General features: G+C 40.3%; 1 protein-coding gene across 1 annotated transcript in view; it reads left to right on the top strand.

The window, feature by feature from the left end:
• The window catches only part of ARFGEF2 (ARF guanine nucleotide exchange factor 2), a 79410-nt gene that overhangs the window by 53786 nt on the left and 8470 nt on the right, over positions 1-17154 (top strand). Inside the window, exons 26-35 of the mRNA XM_019756154.3 lie at positions 1639-1790; positions 5460-5632; positions 6751-6911; positions 8334-8464; positions 8631-8760; positions 11736-11871; positions 12628-12766; positions 12873-12927; positions 14151-14265; positions 15062-15192. Of these exons, the coding sequence (XP_019611713.2) occupies positions 1639-1790; positions 5460-5632; positions 6751-6911; positions 8334-8464; positions 8631-8760; positions 11736-11871; positions 12628-12766; positions 12873-12927; positions 14151-14265; positions 15062-15192 (1323 nt within the window). The remainder of the gene's footprint in view (positions 1-1638; positions 1791-5459; positions 5633-6750; positions 6912-8333; positions 8465-8630; positions 8761-11735; positions 11872-12627; positions 12767-12872; positions 12928-14150; positions 14266-15061; positions 15193-17154) is intronic.

The raw sequence follows: 17154 nt of genomic DNA, 5'->3' as shown, positions 1-17154 counted from the left end.
AAGCTGCACAAAGAGCATGGTGTGTGTTCCTGAAGCAGGAATCCTTGAATCCTGGATTTTTAGGAAGGGAATATTCTCTTTTATTAGTCTCTAATTACATGAACACCTTAAAAAAAGAATTACAGCTAAGCATCTTTGACTGTCACCATCCCCAACAGGCTGCTCCCGAAAGCCAGTTGTTCTGATCAATTTGCTATATATCTCTCCAGACATTTTTGGGAGCTCACAGAAGTAGAGATAATATTATCTTGGTGTGTTTTGTTATTTTAGAGAAACATAAATAGTATTACACATGTACTTTTATAACTTGCTTTTCCACTTATCAAGGAATCCTAAAGACTTAACTATGGTCTCATATATGCATTTATTTTTTTAATTGTGGTAAAATATACATCACAAAATTTTCCATGTTAACCATTTATAAATGTGCAGTTCAGGAATGTGTTAAGTACATTAACATTGTTGTACCAGAGCACTTTTCATTCTGCAATATTGAAATTCTGTCCCCAGTAAACAACTTTCCATCTTTCCTCTCCCAGTATCTGGCAACCACCATTCTACTTTCTGTCTGCGTGAACTTGACTCTTAAGTACCTCATGTAAGTGGGGTCGTGCGGTATTTGTCCTTTCGTGACTGGCTCATTTCACTTAGCATAATGTCCTCAAGGTTCCTCCATGTTGTGGCATGTGACAGAATTCCCTCCTTTGTTTTAAGGCTGGATTCATTCTTTCTTTTTAACTGCCAAAAGTAATTCCATGTATATGAACGTACCGTTACATTGCCATTTTCTCATTGAAGCTTCATTATTTTTTTTGGAAAAAAATATTGCAGCCTGACTTTCGGTAACAGTAAAAGATGTTCAGGTCAGACCACATGTCAGTAAAATTTCTCACTTGGAGCAGGCTCCTGCCCAGTGGTCCAGCCCCCTCGGCAGGGTTTCTGCTGGGAAACATCCCCTCGCTCTGCTTTTAGGGATTCTTCCAGAGGGAGAAGTCTGAGAAGCACCAGCCGAATAGACACCCATAACTCCGGTCCCTGCAAGTAGGTGCACCATAGACAAGTACAGTTCTAAGGAAATTGAAAAGCCTCCATATTTCTACTGAATTTTTTGAGGCTGATGATATTCATTGATAATCATTTGTTTTAGGTGACAGATGGGGCAAGTATGAAAGTCTTTACAGAGACCTCAGAGTCTTTTGACCTCTTGTGTATAGTCGGATAAAATTAAATAGCACATAGAGAATTGTTGTTTATTGGATATAGAGTTTCAGTTTTGCAAGATGAAAAGAGTTCTGGAGATTGGCTGCACTGCTGTGTGAATGTCTTTAACGCTACTGAACTGTGCACTTAAAAATGGTTATGATGCTACAATTTATGTTACGAGCATTTAGCCACAATTTTTAACAAATTAAATAGCACATTTTGAAAGCGCTTCTAATTAAATATGCAGTACTGATTTTTCATCATTACACTTAAAATTGTACAGGTCAGAGCCACAAAAAATCATTTGTTTTCTCCTTAGGTATGTTTTCCCAGAGTATTTGTTTTGAAGGCAGTCTGTCCATTTTTGAGGTTCAGAACCCCACATCCATATTATTGCACTGTGCCTATTTCACCTCACTTCCTTTTCCTGCCCAGGTTGGCTGTAACCCTAATGAAGACGTGGCTATCTTTGCTGTTGATTCATTAAGGCAACTCTCCATGAAGTTTCTTGAGAAGGGAGAATTAGCCAACTTCCGTTTCCAGAAAGATTTTCTGAGGCCCTTTGAGCATATCATGAAAAAAAACCGGTATGTGCATTGTTCTGAAAGACCCTTGGTCAAATTCCCCATGGGGGGCCTCCAAAGACCCCCTACCACTAACCACAGGATTAATTTTTCCCTCCCTTGTTGGTGGAAGCAAATAAAATAAACAGACTGTGCTTCGCATTTATTGTCTCTACGTAAACCACACTAAGGTCTATGTGTAACCTTTCCCATAGGACAGATTACACCACTGCAACTAGTAGAAATATGTCAGATGTCCTTCCTGAGGCTGGTGCTGAGGGAGGTTAGAGAAAAAGCCACTGCCGATGCAGCCTCTGACAAGGTCAAGGATTATGTGACCCAACATGTCTGCCCCAGGGAGGTGATAAAAGAGGTCAAGGTAGCTATCCCTCTGCAGCAGTCACCTTCATTCATCCACTCAGCCTGTATTTATTGAAAACTGCCATCTGCTAGGTCCTATTCCCAAGCATACAGCAATAAAGGAAACAGTGAAAAACCCATTTTCAGTTGGCCCTGATTTGATCATAGTTGCAGCTGGGTGATAGTATTCATTACCCTGTCCTCTCTATTTTTATGTATGTGTCAAATTTTCCATAATAAAATTAAAAAGTAAACCCCTGTTTATATTCCAGTGGGATAGATAAGTAAATGTTCAGTAAAGCAGTGGTGATCATTGCTCTAAAGAACATTAAATCCAGATAAGGGGATACGGGTAGAAGCACTCCTTTGTGCGGGCAGTGAGCTGAGATGTGTTTGGTAGAGCGATGAGCGAAACGAGACAGGAGTGGCTTTGTGTGGTCTTGGGAAGAGTGTTATGAGTAGAGGGAACAGAGAGCAAAAGCTGTGGCAGGATGAGCTTGGAGCAGCAAGGCGGCCGGCGTAGCTGGGGCGATTGAACAAGGCAGAAAGTCCTAGAAGATGACGTCCCAATGGTAGCAGGGCACCTAGGTCATGTAGGAACTGTCTGCCTGTGTAAGCACTTTGGCTTCCTCTCTGTGAGAGACAGAAGCCATTGGAGGCTTTTGAGCAGAGAAGTGAAATGATCTGACGTATTTCAGAGAGTCATCCTGCATTTATCCATGGGAAGTAAGAAGCAGTGGGATGAGTTAGGCAGCCATTGTGGTCATTCGCATTTGGACCAAGGAGATAGCAGTGCGGTGCTCAGGCTCGTGGGATTGGATTCTGCATGCATTTTGAAAGCAAAGCCTGCAGCACGTGCTGATGACTTAGCTGGGGGTCATGGTGGGGATGGATAAAAGGAAGAAATGTCAAGGATGACTTTTGGGCATAATCCTTTATGTCTTCCCCACTCTGAAAGAGTGTACTCCAGATCTGCTTGGATCATTGTTTTTAGAAAGATAATGAAAGCTCACAAGCTCGAAGGCTTTAAGCCAATGTGGGCCATTTGAGGTAGCAAAAAGAAGGGCCGCAGAAAAGTCTCCTTGACATGTGTCTCTTTCTCTTGGTGTCTGTATTTTTCACCTTGCTGCTTATTTTAAGAGACCAAAATTAAGCCCGCTCCAGAATCTGGCATCACCCCTACGTTTAGCATGTACACAAAAATAATTTTCCTATCTTTGGGAACACTAATGAGTATGCCTAAGGAGAGGGTGGCCTCATGGGACAAAGCAGCGTGTTCAGGCTGCCTGGATGGCTGGTGGCGCCGATGGCGCAGAATCCCTCCTCTCCTAACTCTAGGCCTTCCCTGCTTGTCCTGCTGCTGCTCACCCAGCATTGGAAAAGGGACAACATAAGCTTCGAGTCACACAGTGCCAGCCACTCTCAGACACTGTTGGTAGAACTGTAAATTCCTATCACATTGTTAAAAGCATTTTGGCACTGTGCATCAAGAACCTTAATGTTTTTGTGCCCTTTGACTCAGTAAGTCTATCTTTCTGTAACTCTCCTAAGGAGTTTGTTCGAAATACAATAAAATGGTGTGATTCACACAGAACAGTTTTTTAAAAAGCTGAAACCACCTAAATACACACGAGTATTAAAGTAAATCTTGGTACAGCCACAGCATAGAATATTGTGCAGCTGTAAAAACATTCACAAAGTTTTTAACACTGGAAATGTTTAATAGTTTAAAGAAAAGGGCAGGTTATCGAATTGGACAGTATAACAATAAAGATAGTAATACGTGTTTCTCCTTATGAAGTACTGTATCGTCACATAAAGGAATTTTTTTCTTTATGTTTTTCTACATTTTCCATAATGTTTACTGTCATCATTTATTACTTTTAACAATCAGACAAAAATCATTTTAATAAGTATATTTAGTTCTTAGCAAGAAGTCACTTTTTTCCCCATGGGGAGACAACCATGAATTCAGTTGTATTATGTATTAACGTCATCTAGGTTGCAATCAGTTCTCCGTTATCTGCAGGTGACATATTTACTTGTGGACTTTTAGCTAATTTTTAACTGTTTTGACTTTCTTCTTGCCTTCTCTAACTGAACTCTCCTATTATGAGTTAGTATGGGTCCAGCAGACACACATGAATGTTATCCTAAGCCAGATGGAATGCTGGATTTTGCAAGTCAAGTCTGTAATCCCAAAGCCACTCTTAACAACTTTCAAAGTTCGTGCTACAGAAGCAATAGATTTGTGTAGCCTTGCTTCTTGTTGTTTGTGAAATAATAGAGTTAGTTCACCCCTTAGTCGTATATGTCCTAATAGGTTGCAAGATACGTATGCCAATCTGTTGCAAGTATCCAGGTAGCATGTTGAACCTTGCAGCTGCTTGAGAAAATGGGCCATTTTTCCTATCTTCGGGTTTTGTTTTGTAATAATTAAATTTAAAATATTGCATCTTAAATTATATGTGTGTACTCCCATCCATGTGTATGTGTTTACCATACATGTTTATCCCTGTCCAAAAATCTAAGAGGAGCTGCGCTAAGAATTTAGGAATGCTGGTCTCTGGGTAGCACTATTAAAAGTATGTTAGTCTAAAAGTTTTGGGCCAGAAAAACTGACCAACAATGGCTTAAACTACAAGGCTATGTATTGTTTATTTAACAAGTCAGAGGCATGCAATCCCGTTGTGATTCCATAGCCCAAATTGTCATCAAGGACCCATCCACAGGCTCGCATTTCATCCTTGAGCCTATTGTTTTGTGATTATTGGACAGAGGCTCTAGCTCCAGCCATCGTGCTGTGTTCAGAATGGGAATAAGAGGACAGGCGGCAGAGTATGCCACTATATTCCTTTTAAGATAAAAGCAGAACCTTCCCAGAAACCTCCCTTCCCATCCCCAGGATGTTTTCTTACATCTGATTAGTCAGAGCAGGTCATGTAGCGCCCCTAGTGGCAAGGGAGACTAGAAATTGAGGACCTGGCACAGGAGACAAGATTGCTGTGTTATCTTAGACTGTTCATGATGGTTTCCTGAGGTCGGACATCTTGCTGCCTGGAGGAATTCAGAGTTCTGTTACCGAGGAGGTGGCAGGGGGGCTCCGGGGTAGGCAGCTAACTGCCTGCCACAGTGATTGTCTTATTATTAATTTTTGTTGTTCTAATTGTTTTTACCTCTAATTGTTTTCACCTCCTTGGTGAGTGTGGATTATTGTGTGCTTTAAAAACTGTTTGTTTGTTTTTAAGTGCTCCTTCTACATGATGAGCTGTGTCTATATGTCTTCCCACTGTGCAAAGTACGAATGACATGGCTGCCCCATTCGATCCTCAGGTCTCCGACCATCCGGGACATGGTGATCCGCTGCATTGCCCAGATGGTGAGCTCCCAGGCGGCCAACATCCGCTCAGGCTGGAAGAACATCTTTGCCGTGTTCCACCAGGCTGCCTCCGATCACGACGGGAACATCGTGGAGCTGGCCTTCCAGACCACGGGCCACATCGTCAGTACGTGGCTCTCTTCCCCCCGACGTCCCATCTGCAAGTGGAAAAGAGGGCCCGCTTGTTTCCTGTCTGTTGTACTCCCCAAAGAGGCTTCCTTGTGTTAGCGGTACTGCGATACAGTAACGTGCCAGGCAGTGGTGTTAGTTCATGTCATGTGCACAACCCAGTGACGAAAATGCAGTTGACACCCATTATTCACAGATTCCATTGTTGTGGATTCACCACTTTGTTAAAGTTACATGTAACCCCAACACCAGTGCTCCTGGCGCTTCTGTGGTCATTGGTGGGCATGCACATGCGCAGAGCAGCGAAACACTTGAGTTGCCCAGGGCACACGTTCCCAGCTTGAGGCTGAACAAGACGACCCTCTGATTTCTTGCTTCTGCCCCCTTTGTATAAGCATTCAAGTGTTCTTTCTGTGGTGTACCTACTGCCACATTTTTGTCCTTTGCTTGCTGACTTCGCCATTTAAAGTGGCCCTGAAGCATGGTGCCGTCCAGTAACCCCACGTGCAGGAAGGCTGCGGTGTGCCTTAAGGAGAAAATACCTGTTTACATAAACTCTTTCCAGCATGAGCTCTAGTGCTGTCGGCCTGGCGTTCATTGTGACTGAATCAGTCATTTATAAATGAAGTGTCTTTAAACAGAAGCACACATAAAACAAGGTTATGTGTTGACTGGCTCATGAAAATGTGGCTCGAGGTTCGCAGAAACCTAACCCTGTATTTCCCCCAGGAGCAGTGGTTCAGTATTTGCGCATTCAGTGTTCACAGCCACTTTATAGAACAAACTACCATGGATAACATTGTGAGGGCAGGAAATTTGGTCACCTCTGTGTCCCCAAAACCATACTTTGCACATAGTTGGCACTCAGATGTTCATTGAATAAATTAATATTTGGGCCTTTACATCATTGCATGGGCTCGGGAACCATTGTAGCCCAAGCTGTGGGCTAATTATTCCTGAATAATTTAATAAGAAACTGTCTTTCAGAGAATCTGACATGCTTTTCTTAGATTTGCACAAAAGTAATCATCTCAGGGGTGTATGCGTGTGTGCGCACATGCAATCCCCATTCTGAATCCTGTTCTCACAAAAATAAATGTGCCTTTGTCTCCCCAGCAACTACGTTCCAGCACCATTTCCCCGCAGCCATTGATTCCTTCCAGGATGCTGTGAAGTGCTTGTCGGAGTTTGCCTGCAACGCCGCTTTCCCTGACACCAGCATGGAAGCCATCCGGCTCATCCGCTTCTGCGGGAAATATGTCTCGGAGAGGCCGCGGGTACACTTTCCTTCCTCACTCATGGGCGGTGAGGGGAAGGAGCCATGGGGCCAAAACCCTCACTCCTGGCAAGAGCTTTCCAGCTTCTCTTTTAGAAACGCCTGTTTGCCCTAAGCTAGGTGTTATTTCACAGTGCTGCCGTTCTAGGGGTTACACCTTTTCTGTATTTTGTATGCATGAAATTATTTATTTTATTCATATTGAACTTTTATATGGTATCCTACAAGTTGTTTTGTAGAAGATAATATTTTACCTTTGAATTTTGGCAAAGCTGAAGAAGCTAGATATTTTTCTAGTTGAAAGAAAACAAACCTCCCTTTTAGGAAATGACATTATGCCATTGGGACATGGCTGAGAAATCCCATTTACAAATCAACTGTTGTTTTCTCTCGAAAACATTTGGGGTTTTTCTCTTATGTCTCACCTTTCCAAAGAGTTCTGCTTGGTTTAAATAGAAGTCTCAAAACACTGAAATTGGGTGGGAGTAAGCAACTAAACTATAGTGGCCTATATAGATCTCTTCTTAAGCATTCTTTACGGAACTATAAACCCGTGAGACGATATGTCTGATCCCTGCAACAGCTCATTAAGATGTGGTGGTCATGAAAGCCACTTAGCTCCTGTCAGGCAGCATTGTAGGTACTTTCTGTGTTGATTTACTTAATCCTCACATCAGACCAAGCGGATGGGTAATTATATCCCCATTGTGCAGGGGAGTTAACTGAAGCACAGAGATATTGCCTAATTTTAGATAACTGGAGTTGCAAAAGAAATTCCATTACAACAGACAACACCACTTCACGAGAGGTTACAGAGCAGATGGCTTGATATTCCGAGATAGGGTTTCACATCCAGACTGCGGGAAGACTGCCAGCTCCTAGCTGCATGACCTTGGGCAGCTTACTTAATCTTGTAGTACCTTGACTGACTCATCTGTAAAATGGGACCATTATTTCCACCTGCCTCAAAGGATTATTGTGAGAATTGTTAACCTGTGTAGAGCACCTTCTCAGTTCCTGGCCACAGCAAGCACCCAGTAAATAGTAGCTGCTGCTGCTATTATCTTAGTAGGATGTATTACCGTAACATCCCAGAGAGACCTAAGATACTGAATCTTCCTGGATGTTTTGCTAACACCATTTGACCTGTAGTGCTCTTCTTCATGTAACACCTCCAGCCCCAGGACTCCTGTGATCTGACCCACTCAACTTAGTCTAAAACCCACAAGGTCCATAGGTTCCTATGGGGCAACTGCTCCGGTGTCATTGGGACAGACTTGTCTCTAGCTCTTTGGGATTCCCCATTGCTGAATGGATGTTTTTAGGAAAGGAAATGTGCGGGGCCCTACTCTTTGTATAGTTCCCTTTCAGTTCCTTCCTTTCGCTTGCATAGTCTGCATCTGTGAGGTGACTTTCATTGTAGGTGCTACAAGAATACACAAGTGACGACATGAATGTGGCTCCTGGTGACAGAGTCTGGGTCCGAGGCTGGTTCCCCATCCTGTTTGAGCTCTCCTGCATCATTAACAGATGCAAGCTAGATGTACGGACAAGGTAACTGTGTCCCAGGGCGGTGCCCCCTCCGTCGCCAAGTGAGTCTCAGTCACCTGCTCACCTGACCCCGTGCTCTCGCACTCTCTGCTCTGCTCTGCTCTGCTCTGCTCTGCTCTGCTCTTCCCCCACCTCATTCTCTGTCCTGCACCTGGCTTTGTTCCTCCAGAGGACTCACAGTCATGTTCGAGATCATGAAGAGCTATGGCCACACCTTTGAAAAGCACTGGTGGCAGGACCTGTTCAGAATCGTGTTCAGGATTTTTGACAACATGAAGCTCCCTGAACAGCAGTCGGAGGTAGGTGATGACTGGAGCACTGCCCTCTCTGGCCTTTGTCTGCCTCGGGGGGCTACATCGTCATCCCCACGGAAGTCTTAAATCCTGAGCCACTTATGGTGTGTTTGAAAATGGAAACACCCTTCCTGGCACTCTTCTACCAGGATCAACTAGTACTGAGACATTCTCCCCATCTGCGGACGAGTGAGAGGAAATAAGTCACCATGCTCTGCCCGCTTGGCCCTCAGGCATCATACCTGCCAGGCCACCTGACTGGTCCTCTTACTTGTTTGGTTCATATAAACTCCTGAAGAGTCAATAAAAAGTGGAGTGACTCTGGTCCCTTTAAAAACCCATTAAGAGGGTTTTTAATGAAGTTACAGTCAGAGATGATGTTAGCAAATTTTTTTTTAAAAGGATGTTTGATGCCTCTAGTTGCCTTTGTTATTTCTCCCATGGAAGTAGAGGGGTAGGGAGAGGATATTCTAGCTTAAGATTTTATGCCTTCTTTTAGAAACATCATTCCCTCATCCCCCTGGTATAAAAGTGACATGCTTAATATGGACTATTAGGAATATACAGAAAATTTGTCATTTTACCATTCAGAAATTAGAATTAATATTTTGGCAAATTTCCCTCAGTCTTTTACATGAATTAAATATGGTTGAAGTCATAGTATACAGTTTTCTAATCTTATTTTAAAGTAATTTAAATTTTTGTTCATTATAAAGCAAATCAGAAAACAGAAAACAAATTTTAACACCAACGGTTCTTCTATAGGTAACCACCATTTACCCCTTCACACACACTGAATGTGTGTGTGTGTGTGTGTGCGCGCACGTGCGCACACGTGCGTGTTTGAGATACATGTTTTTCTTATAAAAATGGAATCCCACCACATATTCCAAAACTGCTTTTTTAACTTAATACATGACTGTTTTTCCACATCTGTAACTTGTCTTCTACAGTGTTAGGGGCTGCAAAACATTCTTACCTGTGAAATGTTCCATAGTCCATGAAAAATTATTTCCAATTTTTCTTTCTTTAGACAGCAATGAAATGAACATTTTTGCAGCTACACTTTTACTCATTCTTTTTTTATTTAGAACAGGTGGTGTGACTGTTGGGTTTGGAGCTTCACATTACTGAGGCTTTTGATAGTGCTTCTAAGTTGACCTCCAAATGCACTTATAGCTCCATTCACTCTTCTGCCAGCAATGCATGAGTGTTCCTGCTTCTCCATACCCACTCTAGCTCTTCATATTTTTCTAATCGGTAACTTGATAGTCCAAATCACGTTAGAGAAGTTAAATTGCTATTAAGGTTGCATATTTTCCTTCACATCATTGATCATTTGCACTTCTTCTGTGAATTGCCTTTTCATAGCCTTAGCCTATCAGGAGATTGACCTTTTTCTTATTGATTTATAAGTTAATATAAAAATAATGTAGCATAGCCTTACATAAATTGAAGATGATTTTGCCCACTTTGTTATTCTCATTTCTTTGTTGTTTTGGAAAATTTTAGCTTTTAAGTAACCAAATCTATCAGTTTTTTCCTTTGTGGTTTCCAGTTTTGAAATCTTACTTAGCAACCCTTTTCTTTTTCAGAATTGTATAAATCTCTTTGAATATGTCTTTTGATCATTTTACACCATCATTTTTTCTTTTTTCTTTCAGCTTTATTGAGATATAATTGATACACAGCACTGACTAAGTTTAAGGTGTACAGCATAATGACTTAACTTACATATTTTGTGAAATGAGTACCACAATCAGTTAACATCCATCATCTCATATAGATGTTAAAGAAAAAAGAAAAAAAAATTTTTCCTTGTGATGAGAACTTTTAGGACCTACTCTCTTAGCAACTGTCAAATATACCATCCAGCAGTGTTAACTGTAGTCATCATGTTGTATTATATATTATGTGCCCAGTACTTATTTATCTTATAACTGGAAGTTTGTATCTTTTGACCACCTTCATCCAGTTCGTCCACTCCCTACCCCCCACCTCTGGTAACCATAAATCTTATCTCTTTTTCTTTGAGTTTGTTTTTTTGGATTTTTTAAAGATTCCACACAAAGGTGAAATCATATAGTATTTGTCTTTCTCTGTCTGACGTATTTCACTTAGCATAATAGTATTCCATTGTGTATCTATACCACATTTTCTTATCCATTCATTTGTTGTTGGACACTTACGTTGTCTCCGTGTTTTAGTTATTGTGAATAATGATGCTACAAACATGGGGGTACAGATATTTCTTCAACTTAGTGTTTTTGTTTCTTTCAGATATATATCCAGAAGTAGAATTTAGTGGATCATATGGTAGTTCTATTTTTTATTTTTTGAGGAGTATCCATACTGTTTTCCATAGTGGTTATACCAATTTACAATCTCATCAACTAGTGTACAGGGGTTCCCTTTTCTCCATATCCTTGCCAGCATTTATATCTTGTCTTTTTGATGATAGCCATTCTAACAGGCATGAGGTGATATCTCATGGTGGTTTTAATTTGCATTTCCCTTGTCATGTAGCTGTTGGTCATTTCTATATGTTTTTTTTTGAAAAATATTGACTCAGCATTATTTTTAATATTTAAATTTTTAATTTATGGTGTATTTCGCATAATCTCATATTCATTTTTTCCAAATTATTAAAACTTTTTGTGACTCTTTGAATGACTGTTTAATGTTCTATCAGATGGATATACTCAGTTTAATCACCACATTGCTGGACATTAGTATGTATCTGTGTTTACAGTATGTAAATACCAGTGTGATAAACAACGTACACCCACAAATCTTTGATTGTTTATTTAGGATTCATTCCTGGAAATGTTACTGCATCAGGGGACATGAACATCATTAAGCCTGTTGATACATACTGCCAATTTGCTTTCCAGAACAGTTTGGCAGTGATGTTTGGGAGTGCCCATCTCACTGCAGGGAAAGTAGCTTTTAAACTCTCTTATTTTATATTGTTTTTCCAGAAATCCGAGTGGATGACAACAACTTGCAATCACGCACTTTATGCTATTTGTGATGTATTTACCCAGTTTTACGAAGCTTTGAATGAAGTCCTTCTTTCTGATGTATTTGCACAGTTGCAGTGGTGTGTAAAACAAGGTACTCTGCGTCTCTAGGAATCATTGTTTTGACATAGTCCTTAAAACTATAAAAATAATCTCCCAACCAGTCCAGTTTATAAAGCATTTCTTTAAGGTGGGATGTAGTGATTTTTATATTTTAAAAGATGTACGTTTGTATTTTATACTATTCTTTCTACTTGTATATGTGTTTGAAATTTTCTATAAGGAAATGTTTTTAAAATGTACTGTGGGGAGTCAAAATCTAACAGCTTCTTCAATGAACATTTTCTGTTTGAGTACTTATGTGTTTATTTTAGTATGTATCAGGAAAAATACACACATAGCACCTTAGACTTGGATCCCATAGATAGTTTTGGCCGAGGACAAAGCTTAATTAAGTTTTTCAAAAAGTGACTCCGTTTTAAAATAAATGATAAAACAGTTGATACTGATATGGTAAGAGTAGTGTTTGAGTGACTAAATTTTTAGAAACACTATTCTAATATTTTCCATCTTTTTTACCATTTCTCATACAAGAAGCCAGTTAATTAGGGTAGCAAAATGTTGACCTTCTTCCATCCCTAGCAGTAAAGCTATGATAAATAATTTTACCTCTTTACAGCCTACTTAAACTATAAAAATGTTAACACTGTGTGTAGCAATGGTTCATTAATTGAAAGCCTACAAACCCACCAATTACATAGTCTCCACCTCATAATATGAAGTATCAGTGATGTGGATGGAATTAAAACAGCTGTTGAAGTTTAGTGATAGATGTTGTTTTATTTTGCAGATAACGAGCAGTTGGCTCGATCAGGTACAAATTGCTTAGAAAACTTAGTAATATCCAATGGAGAGAAATTCAGTCCCGATGTCTGGAATGAAACATGCAATTGTATGCTGGATATTTTCAAAACAACTATCCCACACGTGTAAGTGTTAATGTGATTATTGTTACTTATTTCTATGTTCAGTGTGTCTTAAAGCTCTGGTTTGCCATTCACATTGATCATTTTTCTTCTCTTGCTTTCCCTCAAGTTTGCTGACATGGAGGCCTGTAGGAATGGAGGAAGATACATCGGAAAAACATTTGGTAAGACTTTTTGTTGTTGTTGTTGTTGTATTTTCTCTGATCTCATATTATATTAAAAACTTAAGCAGCCCAAAGAGTTTGTGCTTTCCTGATGGGAGGTGAGTAAAAAAGGTTATAGGATCTAGGGGCAGCCGGATGGCTCAGTTGGTTAGAGTGCGAGCTCTGAACAACAAGGTTGCGGGTTCAATTCCCACATGGGATGGTGGGCTGCGCCCCCTGCAACTAAAGATTGAAAACGGTGGCTGGACTTGGAGCTGAGCTGCTCCCTCCACAACTAGATTGAAGGACAATGACTTAGAGGTGATGGGCCCTGGAAAAACATGCTGTTCCCCAATATTCCCCAATAAAATAAAATTTAAAAAATACAGGATCTAAAAACTACATGTGTTCATTTACATATTTTTAAAAAATTAGAGAAAGTATTAAGAAAATAAATCACCCCGTTCCAAAACCACAAAACATTTCTCATTTTTATTTATGTGACTGAACACATGTAACTCACACATTTGAAATTTGGGCTTACTTGGCACATAATGTGTTACTTGACATTGTGAGCATTTTTCCGTATTCTTAAATATTCTCTGAGAACAGCCTTTTCAGTGGCTGCACGTTATTATAATTTATTTAGTGACTTCTCCCTTATTGGACAGGTCAATTGTAGCATTCCACTGTCATAAATAACACTTTGGTGTAATTATTCTTATTTATTACCCTCCTAAATAGTAGTCCTGATTTTTGTGTGAAACCACATAAAGTTCTAATTCAAGTCTCACTTTAAAAGACTTTGGTTTACAAAGGGATTTGTAATATTAGCATTTGGGATGTAACAACGAAGCCCTTTATTTAAACATTTTGTTTTTTAATTCCGTCTTCTACTGTCAATTTGAAAAAGCTACCTATTGCACTAGTTTATTTTTTAACTTGATCTCATTAAAATTGGTCACACTCATAGTTAAATCCTAATATGTCGAGAAATGCCCTCTAAAGTAGAATAAGAAAATGTGAAATGTTAAAGGAGGAAAGAAATAATTGAAATTCGTAATCTCTTCTACGTAGTTTCTGAGAAGTGCCACATTAAGCACACAGTATAATTTTACTTCAAGCTGAGCAAGACACTTAAATTCAGGTTGGGTCTCAGTGTTAAAACAGGAACTTCTCTGCCCAGGTACTGAATTATGCATGAAGAGTAGTGAACGTTGTATTTCTCTCTGGTTTACTTTTAGGATGTGGATCTGGACCGCCAGTCTTTAAGCAGCATAGATAAAAATGCCTCTGAGAGAGGCCAGAGCCAACTTTCTAACCCGACCGATGAGAGCTGGAAAGGGAGACCATATGCAAGTAAGGCCACTTTTTTTATTGTTTTCATTTATTTTAAATAGGTAACATAGTTACATGGTTCAGTTATTCAGAAGGTACAAAAGGGTAAACATGATAAGCCAGTCCCTCCCCTGTGGCACCCAGAGTCACCAGTTTCTTATGTACCTTTCCAGAGACACTTATTCATATACAAGAAATGCATATCCATACACACACACACACACACACACACACACGTACATTATCTATATTTATGAATTCTCTCCTTTTTATGCAAATTATCGAATACTATGCATTATTCTTTCTTCACTTACTGGTAGTATATCTTAGAGATCATTGAAAATCAATACCTAAAGAGCTTTCATGTGTTTAAGAACCATTTCTATTTTATTTTCTGTGAACTATCAGTTCATAATCTTTGCTCATTTTGTATTGATTGTTGCTCTTTTTTAATGGTTTGGGGGTGCTCTTTACGTGTCAGGGATCCCTTTTCTGGATATGAGTTTCTTTAGATCTTCGCTCAAATATCACATTTTCAGAGAGACCTTTCCTGACCAGCTTGTTTAAACTTGCATCCCCACCCTGCCTTATCGCCACCCCTGCCTTATGTCCTCCTCGTTTGACATACTCTATCCTATACTTGAATTTCTTGTTTGTTACCTGTCCCTGCCATGAGAGCAGGGATTTTTATCCAGCTTATTCATTTTGTCCGGCCACAGCATCAAGAACTGTGCCTGCCACATTGTAGGAACCCAGTGAATATTTATCCAGTACTGGCTGAGTCATTATTAGGGTTAATCTTTATCATCTAATATAGATCAGAAACTGTTTGCCAGCCTCCTCATCAAGTGTGTGGTCCAGTTGGAATTGATCCAGACCATTGACAACATCGTGTTCTATCCTGCAACGAGCAAAAAGGAAGATGCAGAGCACATGGTTGCTGCCCAGGTAACAAGGGCAGGGCGTCTGTCCGCGGGGAGGTTGCTCGGGTGCAGTGGTGTGCTGGAGCCAGCTCGTACGTCATGCTCATCCTTCCCACCCCCGTGTTCACCATCATATTGGTCGCCTGACATTGGCGACGATGAGAATATTTATACCACAGAAATCAGCAAACGCTAAACATCAGGGCTGCTTTTTTTTCCATTCCCCAGTGAGCCAGTTTACCAGCATACACTGCTCAGATGCCACCCACCACCTTGATTGTTACTTATCACAGGGCCTATTCCTAATATTTGCTCTATAATTTAACCATAAATAACTGAGAGGGAAATAATACGTATGTGGATCAAGATACCAGTTCTTCCTTGAGAAGGTCCCCTTTTTTTGTTTTGTATCTGCAGTCTTCTGTGTACACAGCCTCCTTGGAAACAGAGACTTGAGTCCAAAACACGACAGTGACCTCACACTGTGGACTGCAAACTTCAGTGCCTTGGGCTAGCAGGTCCCGTGAGTGCTGCGGCAGGCTGGGTGGGTGGGACTGTGGCCGAGAGCTCCAGCCCGGCCCGTCCTCAGCCACCTCCCAGCTCCAGGGGCGTGTTGCTGTTGGGGTCAAGTCATGACAGTCTTCCAGTTTTTATTTACCATAAAGCTATGATAAATAATGTTATCATAGAGCCAGAATCAAGACTTTTTTCCATACAGGAAACCGCCTGCTTATTAAGTGCTATAATTACTGATGAACAAAATACATCTGTGGGCCAGATCCAGTCCAAAGGCTGTCTTTTTTTTTGTTTCTTTAATTTTTAAGTGTACAATATTTAGTATATTCACAGTTATGCAAACATTACCACTGTCTTTAATTCCAGAAAATTTTTTGCACTGTAAAAGGGAATGCCCGAACCATTAGCAGTCCCTTTCCGTTCCCTCCTCGCTCCAACTCTTGTCAACAATTAATCTACTTTCTATCTCTATGGATTTGCCCGATGGGAATAGTTCATATTAATGGAATCATATATGGGAGCTTTTGTGTCTGGCTTGTGTAACTTAGCATATTTTCCAGGTTCATCCATCATAATTGAAGCACGTTTCAGTACTTCATTACTTTTACATATAACTGAATAATATTGTTGTATGGCTGTACCACATTTTATTTATCCATTCACCTTTTGATGGACATTTGGATTGTTTCCATTGTCCATGTATTATGAATAATTGTGCTATGAACACACGTGTACAAGTTTTCATGTGGACATATGTTTTTAATTCTCTTGAGGATATAGGAGTGGAACTGCTGGGTGGGTCATATGGAACTCTGTGTTTACCTTCTGAGGAATTGACTGACTGTTCCCAAAGTAGATGCACTATTTTACATTCCTGTCAGCAGTGGATGAAGGTTTCAGTTTCTCCATGTCCTCACCAATGGTTGTTATTGTCTTTTTGAAAAGTTGTTGTGGTCATCCGAGTGGGTGTGAAGTGGTATCTCACTGTGGTTTGAATTTTCATTTCCCTAATGACAAATGTTGAGCATCTTTTGTACATCTTAGCCATTTCTGTATCTTTGGAGAAAGTTCTATTCAAATCCTTTGCCCACTTTTAAATTGAGTTGTTTATCTTTTTATCATTGAATTTTGAGTTTTTATATATTCTGGATAGTAGGCCCTTATCAGACATGTTTGCAACTATTTTTCTCCCATTCTGTGTATTGTCTTTTCAGTTTCTTGATGGTGTCCTTTGAAGTTTTTAATTTTGATAAAGTTCAAGTTACTGTTTTCCTTTAGTCACTTGTACTTTTAATGTTATATCTAAGAAAGCATTGTTGGGCCGGCCCGGTGGCTCAGGTGGTTGGAGCGCTGTGCTCCTAACGCTGAGCTCGCCTGTTCAACGCCCGTTCAATTCCCACGTGGCTGTGCCCTCTACAGCTAAGATTGTGAACAACAGCTCTCCCTGGAGCTGGGCTGCCAGGAGCAGCCT

This window comes from Rhinolophus sinicus, chromosome 13 (assembly GCF_057876585.1).
Source record: "Rhinolophus sinicus isolate RSI-liver-muscle chromosome 13, RSI-T2T, whole genome shotgun sequence".
Lineage (NCBI taxonomy): Eukaryota > Metazoa > Chordata > Mammalia > Chiroptera > Rhinolophidae > Rhinolophus > Rhinolophus sinicus.
Note: the sequence above shows the minus strand (reverse complement) of the source record. Positions and strands in the feature narration are given on the sequence as shown.